At 37.3% G+C, this 7,685-nt stretch overlaps 1 protein-coding gene across 1 annotated transcript; it reads right to left on the minus strand.

The window, feature by feature from the left end:
• Positions 1 to 3,811: 3,811 nt before the first annotated feature.
• FABP2 (fatty acid binding protein 2) lies at positions 3,812 to 6,404 on the minus strand. Its single transcript, XM_009634004.2, has 4 exons — positions 6,338 to 6,404; positions 5,489 to 5,661; positions 4,792 to 4,899; positions 3,812 to 3,862 (listed from the first exon to the last, which is right to left on the minus strand). Exons 1-4 carry the CDS (start codon positions 6,402 to 6,404, stop codon positions 3,812 to 3,814), a joined length of 399 nt encoding a protein of 132 aa, XP_009632299.1.
• Positions 6,405 to 7,685: the final 1,281 nt, after the last annotated feature.

A 7,685-nucleotide genomic window follows, 5' to 3' on the forward strand; every position in this document is an offset into this window, starting at 1 on the left:
CGCTGCCGCGGTGGCCCCTTTCCCGCCCACTGCTGAGGGGAGAATGGCGATGCCAGGCCGGGCTCCTGTGGTAAAGATGGGACATGGAGGGAGCTCCCGCTTCTCCTGCTGGTGTCTGGAGAAGCGATGCTTGTGGAGGCTCTCTCTTAGCTGGTGATTGGCATTTCTGCGGTGGTACCTGGGCGCTACTGGTTGCTGCTCCCTGTCAGTCCTCAGGGCGCTTGGCCAGGTGAGATGAGGGGGTGGGGAAAAGCAGGTGGTTGGTTCCTTCAGACTGTTGGCCTCATTCTGTTCTGTGGAAATAAACATTCACAAGTTCTTCCTGATATGGTTTCTTGGAGAGCAGATGATGCCCTAGAAGAAACTAAAAGACCTTTTGGGAAATCCTGTTGTGAAGAAGTTTAGGAAAATAGAAATTCTTTTAAGGTATGTTCCTATCCTTGAAGGTTAGTTGGAGCTTGTACACCCTAAACAAATGTGAAAGTTCATGTAGATAGCCTATACTGTGTGCTTTATTTACACAATACACAGTTTCATAAGAAGTTAAATTAAGCTCCACAACCTGATGCCATGTTCATAGTTGGGATGTACTACCCTCAGTCCAGCTAGTTCACTCAGTACTGAAAGGAGTGCAATTTTCATTGTGTCTAGAAGAGTGACCAGAAACTAAGGAGTAAACTAAACAAAAACTTCCTCACTGTAGCTAGTAGCCCTTTTTAGCCTCATATAAAGAGAAAAGGCTATACTTGCTGCAGAAAGCAGAGAGTTGTATCTGATCAGAGTTTAACCTCTCATAAGCATGCACTTAGGGGTAACTATTTTCCTTAAGTTCTGTCATTAGAAATAAGGATGAGCTTGAATTTCTCCTTATATAGCAAGTGTTGGTTAAGCATATGTGTGTTAGGTGAAGTATATTAGAGATTTTCTGGGGGAAAAAATGACATTATTTCCCCTTTCAGTCTTGTTACCCACCTGTATTACCTCATTTGAGCAAAAGGAACTGTGGATTATAGGTTTCTCCAAAGCAAACAATTTCCTATTAGGTTGCAAAGTAATGTAATTCTGAAATTCCTGCCTAGGAAACAGAAGTCTCCTAGTCAAATTTACTAGGCTATCTCAGTCACATTCTAATAGAATGATCTTACTTGTTAGTTTACAGAAGCTGTAGCACTCTCCTCTATCCCTTTGATTGATGATCCTATCTCAAGTATTGGAAACCGAGTCTTTAAAGATTTTTCCTTATTTTATAAGTACAGCTGCTGACCGCATCTGTCTGTGGTATTTGGAGCTGTTAAATACTTTTGAGCTCTCGTATTTTCTTTCTTTAATAAATAATTACCAGTTTACTTTTCAGTTTGTGGCCTTGTATGTAATCCAGAACTAACTAAAATAATTTCTCAAATACTTGACAGAAAAAATACCCTACTGATCATTGTAGCCGATGAATCAAACAGATCTGGTAACCTAGGCCAAAATAACAATGAATTAGGGTTTTACTGGCCTGGGTGTGCCAGAGGTAAGTGCATTGATACCAGGCGTGAGCTAGTTTGGCTTTCTGAACCAGAAGGGTGCAAGATTTAAAGCGTCAGCATACTGAGGGAAGAAAGAGAGAACACGTTCAGAAACTTAATACAGCTTTCATTCCAGCCAGTGAAGTCTCTAAAAGAATAAAATGGCATTCTTCAATTTCCTGAAACCTTTGACATGTGATTGCTAATATATTTCTATGCAATTTAGAAGCAATAATGGCATGCAGCTGATAACGAGGTCAAACTCTGTAACAGCACTTCCATGGTTAGGGCTTCTGTCTTATAGTTTAGTCTGCTTTTTCAGTGCACATAGCTGAACGGAGAGAATCTGTCACGTAGCTTATTGCAAGCCATTATTATTTAACCCTCTCTCTTTTAAAGGCTTTAGTGTCTAAACAGAACAGCCTAGAGATAGACAGAATTTTGTAGTAGTGTTGTTTCCAGATTTTAGGGTGTTGCTTTTGTTTGGTGGGGTTTTTTTTAGTTTTTCATACCTTTGCTTTTCGGTTTTGCATCTCTTTGTAATTGAAAATTGAGGGACTGTTTAAAATAGTATTCTCTTCATTGTGATATATGTGGTATATCTACCCACTGAAAGATGATTATGTAAAAAAAAAATCTATGCTGGAAGTTGCATACAAGCAGTATCTGGGAGAGGAAATCCAAATTCATAAAGAAGGGTGATCTGTCCTACTCCTAACGTGAATACTGTTTGCATCTTGAGAGCATTTTGACAGTAGAGGGAGCTATGAGATGCCAAAGACCACAAAAATACAGGCTAATAGAGCATTCAGTTATAAAAATAAATGAAGGAAAAAATGGTTTTCTTTTTGCTGGCCATAAACAAATAAAAAAACCAGTCAAGGAGCACCAAGAAAACAGGGGGTAAATTTTGTGAGGTATTTTAAAAACCTGTTAAAATTGTAATGTAAACATACCTGTTCAGAAATTATATTTGAAATTGGACCTGTAAGAGCATGTGAATAAGCACATGGCAGAAGGTTATCTAGCTGTTTACCACGATTGGGGAATTCTGTGATGAAGTGCTGTGAGACTTCACAGATATGGCTGCATTCATATTTTGAGTTAGGCCTCAGGGCTCTCCTCAGGGCCCATGTGGTGGTCTGACCTTTTAGCAAAGCCTTACGTGAATGAGTCTTTTTCTAACTATGGCAGTTGAAGCATGGGTGCAAAAAGCTCAGAAGCCCAAAAAAGAGCTCGAGGTGTATTTGCTGAAGGATGAGTACTGGCAGCACACTGGTTTATTCTGCTGATGCATCAGAAAGGGTCCAGCTCTGGGAAGCAGGCTGCCCTGTAGACATGGGAACAGCACTAGATGGCCACCAAGAGGCACAGTTAGAGGGACACAGCAGATTGTAACTAGTGCTGACCCTTGGGGTGCAGTTTTACTGCAACTCTTAGGAAATAGTGCAACTTGAGGTGAGGCTGGGTTGGAAATAGCACTTACAGACTGGACACGAGCAGAACACTATGTATTTGTCATCCATCAGAAACACCAATGTTTGAAGTCAACTTATCTTCTTAGGATAACTTCAATATTTTTTAGTCATGTCTTGAAAGAAACTCATTCAGAGCCTGCTAATACTCTTCCTGATGCAGATTGGAGCCACTCAGAATCTGCATGTTTAAAACCATGGTCATACTTTTAGAAACAAATACAATGGAATTACTTTATGTGAGGTATCTGTATATAAATCAGTACATGCCTTATACTATTCCTATAGATTTGAGCAAGGTCTCAATGGGGTATCATTGAAGTCCTCTAAGTGAGCTGTATAATCATACCATATTTTATGCTTATTCCATACTTATATTTACAAAGAGTAGTCTTAGAGACTTGGGTGTTGTCAGGTTTATTTTAGGGTTTGCCATCCTTATTATACAATATTCAATACACAGAGAAACTGTTTATCAATATAAATATTATCATAAGGAAACTAAGTTGCCATTTGAGAAGCAGTGCAAAAAATACTGAAGTTCTGCTTACAGAAAGTAGTTTCTTCAGCCTTTTATAATATGGTGCTCAGGTAGGACTTGGTACAAGTGACATTTTAGCATTTGTATCAAACTGTAATTGGATTTTGTTTATTCAAGGCAAAACAGTAAGCATAAGGAACTAGCCTGTGTTTTCAACACAACTAAGTAATTGCAGCTTAGGAGGTGCTGTGAGGGGGTAAAAGGAAAAAAAAAAGCAGAGGATATGTAGAAAAATGGTCTTTTTTCATTGGTTTTCAATTGTTGTGCTGTTCTGGGCGAAGTAATTAGCCCCTTTTGAAGATTCTCTTGGCTTCAACTCCTTCATATATGTAGGTCTGTAAAGAAATTAAGAAGAAAAATCAGTGGCTGCTATTACAAAGTTCTATTTCACAGATGCTGTTGAGAGATGGTCAGCAGTGATTTAATTAATTGTGACTGATGGCCGTGTGCGGCCCTTGTGCAGGCTCTGAGGAAAGGAACATAAGGAAAGCAGGCTGTTGGCAATAGGCATAAATTCTCTGCAAACATTTGAACAACCTGCAACAGATTTTGGGGGCTTCAGAACAAAACCAAAGTGTTGAAGTGCCCTATTCCAAATACCATGACTTAACAAGTTTCATCTATATGACTGCTTTTATTAGAAGTGTAAAGGAGCACTGAAGGGTTGGACTGTATCTTTTTGATATTTCAAATCTCATATCTGTCCATAAAGTTGAATTTTTAATTATTTATTTATTCTTTTAAGAAGCTTGTGACCCACTAGCAGAGAGGATCGTAAAGCATTACAGTTCAGTTTAGTTTCTGGCTTTACTGCAGATTTGTGAAACATTTCCTTTTTGTCTCAGACTTACCCTGCTGCGCCATCACCCCCAACCCCAAACTTTGTTTTAAAAGGGCACTTACCAGCCATAGATAGCATTAGCCTGTAGTAGGCTCCTGTGCTAAGGCTTTTACAAGGCAGACACTTGGAAAAGGGCCTTCAGTCAGAACATCTCTATCTAGTGTATCTCTCTCTCTCTGTATATATATATCTCCCTTATGTGTACAGCTTGTATTCACAGGCTTCAGAATGCATTGATAAGATACAGTTTGAGTTTTATTTTAAGGTTTTAAATTTTGATAGATTACTCCGCTTGAGAATTTTAACTAAAGATAAATGAGGTTATTTGGCTTAAAGAAAACATCTTCTATTTTCATAACAGCTTTTACATTTTTTTCAGTTCTTTATATTGTAAAGTTGTGTTTAAGTGACTGCTTAACTCACCTGAACAAGTTCATCACCTACGATTTCTCTGTGTGCTGTGAGTGCTTTTCCATTGTCTTTTCTAGTAAATGCTCCTACAAGTTTATTTCCTTCCATGTTCCAGGAACCCTATAACAGGAAAAAAAAACCCAAATATTTTGTGATAGAAATGACACTGATTTGATTTAAAGACTGCAGGAATGCTTAAAAGTGAAAAGAGTTTAAAACAGTGTAATATGCTTTTTTGGACATTGATGGAAAGACTGTAGAAATTAAATGTTAATAAAACCCCTGGTTTATTTAATTGTGTAGTAATCAAGCTAGATTTTTTTTTTAGTGCTCAGTACACCTTCTTTTAGTTAATTGTATCAATAGAGAAAAAGTAATTTCTTATAAATACCCACTCTGCACTCTAGGTGGTGTACTTGAATATTATAAGAAGTTGAACTGCAATCACCTGGATTTCATCATGTGAAAATTGCTGCATGGTCTGCTTTTTGGGCACTCCATGGAAACCTGAGTTTTATGGTATAGTGTTGAATCATTAACAGTTAAGACTACCTTGTGGTTTTGTATATAAGCTGCAAGCATTCCTGAACAGTCACACTTTAAAAGTAAAATTTAAATTAAAAACTAGGAAGACAAATCACTCATCTTGAAACTGTACTTCATAAAGTTATTATATAATAAATATATAAATACATAGAAAGTCTCTTACTGTAAGTTCAGTTCCATCAGCCAGACTGTACTCAAAATTCACTCCCAGAGTGAATTCAATGTCTATGGTACGGAAGTTGCTTGATTCTTTGACAACAAATTTGTTTCCATCTTGTTGAATAGTGATCTTCAGATTATCATGGGCTCCTAACTTTCTTTTCATCATGTTAACACCTAGAAAAATCAATTAACATCAGTCAGGAAAAAAAAGAAAAATCATTATTTGTCTCTTTTTAGTGACTTTTATGTGGTCAACTGAGTTTATTCCAGCATTCTGACCTGAATTTTTATTCTTCTTCACTTTTTATTGAGGCCACATTCACCAGTACAGATATAATACAAACCACTAAGCAGCTGGAATGGTTAACTTTATATCCATATAACACACAGTTTGTACAAACTTTAAATATCAGGATGTTAAACTTACTTGAGTCATGTGTTTCTATAAAATTGAAGAATGATTATTTCCTCCCTGTGTAGCTTTTAAACTAGTTTCGTGTTATCAAAATAATGTTCCTGCTATAGAATTCTGCTTAAAAGTTTATCATTCAAATTCTCTGAGCCTTTTCCTCAAATGTGGACTTAAAGATTTCTTCCTCTGCTGAAATAAATCTGCTGGAACTAGTTGGGTTGCTTAAGTTTAACATAATGTAATTAAAATCAGAATATTTCTCACTGTCTTTTGCCCCCCCTAGAATCTTTTGAAAATAAGTGCAGTGCACTATGCAAGGGCAGAGCAGCAAACAGCAGAAGGACAGGCTAGCCAGAAGGTAATTCACACGCAGCTCGAGTTTGTAACCAGCCATCATGATATTATTCTCTTAGAAGCTATTGGAAAATTAAGACTTACCCATCTGCTCCATGAACTTTTCATAGTTTTCATTTCTGTCTACTTTCCAAGTACCATTAAACGCCATGTTTGTCTGTAGGAGGACTGTTCTGAAGTCTGAGGAATCAGATCTTTGCAAAGAGAATTTATGTGCTGGCTTATCTTGAAAGCAATTTACAGGATGATGTGGCTGACTAAAGCTCAACTGATGCACTGATCTTTTCAAGGAGAAGTTTACTGTAGTTTAATCAAATTTCCAATCATGACCACACTGCTTGCTGAATCTCTCCCTTATTGCCCCCAAATCATGACAGTATCTATATTGCTTATCTTAATAAAGAATTGCTAATCTATTCACTTTATTCAACATATTCTAGCTGTAGTAAAAATCATCTATCTAGTGAAAGCAATAATTAGACTAAGGCAATTTTTTGACGTTTTCTGTCTCTGTTGTATCTTCATGCTCATGGGAGAGTCTTTAAGGAACTGGAGGAAATATATTTACCCAACAAACCAAACACAAATCTCTACTTTGTCTATTATTATTTGGTAGATACCTGTTCTGCTCAACATAATAAGCATGGGGCAGAGGATTTCCTGTCTGTCTGCAGGTTGTTTCAGAAAACTATCCATTGCTTCTTGCCTAGTGCTGAGCTATGAAAAATAGGGTGATATTCTGTATTCATGTGCTCACTTTAATGCATAGTTTAAATTCTGAGCAGTTTCTACAAGTTTTCTTCATTATAACACATTTGATGAATGCTATGTGTATCTAACTCATTCCTACAACAGAAGAAGATGTGCAGTGAAGTGATTTACCCGACACAGTTGATTTCCATAGGTCCCAGATTTTGTCTGTTCAAGAGTAATGCAGAACATGAGTCTTCCCTGACTTAGCTTCTTCTTCCCCCATTACCCTTTCCCACTAACTGGTGCTACTTGAAACTGAGCAAAAGTATTGACCCAGCTTTTGTCTTTACCAAGTTTAGGGTTATAATTGTTCTGTTCACATGGATGGCATCAGCTTTGCTATCTGTTAGCTTCAAAATGTGAATGTAAATTCTGAATGCCAAACTGGAGTTTGCTTAGCACACAGGTGATGGGTTGTGCTCTACTTACCAAATTTTAAGTGTCTCTCATGTTATCATAATCTTGTGCATCTATGGATTGCAGCCTGGAAGAAGAGGTTTTACTGAAGGGTAACTATAAATTTAGAACTTTGCTAGTGATAAGCAGAATAGTGTGGCTTTTCATTCCAGTCAACTTCATTTTGAAATCAATGGTAATCTGGCTAACAGACCGGAGAGGAAAAATAGCTCAAGTATTTCTCACTTGATGAAAAGAAAAGAAAAAAGAATGTGGGTTCATA

Source organism: Egretta garzetta, unplaced genomic scaffold (assembly GCF_000687185.1).
Source record: "Egretta garzetta isolate BGI_Z169 unplaced genomic scaffold, ASM68718v1 scaffold342, whole genome shotgun sequence".
Classification (NCBI taxonomy): Eukaryota; Metazoa; Chordata; class Aves; order Pelecaniformes; family Ardeidae; genus Egretta; species Egretta garzetta.

Bases quoted from the DNA above. Each gene is read 5' to 3' on its own strand.
- FABP2 (XM_009634004.2), bottom strand. From the start codon at position 6,404: ATGGCGTTTAATGGTACTTGGAAAGTAGACAGAAATGAAAACTATGAA. The intron at 4,900-5,488 runs GTAAGAGACTTT...TTCCTGTTATAG, and splicing joins CTGATGGAACTGAACTTACA to GGTTCCTGGAACATGGAAGG. The intron at 3,863-4,791 runs GTGAGTTAAGCA...ATTTCTTTACAG, and splicing joins TAGGTGATGAACTTGTTCAG to ACCTACATATATGAAGGAGT.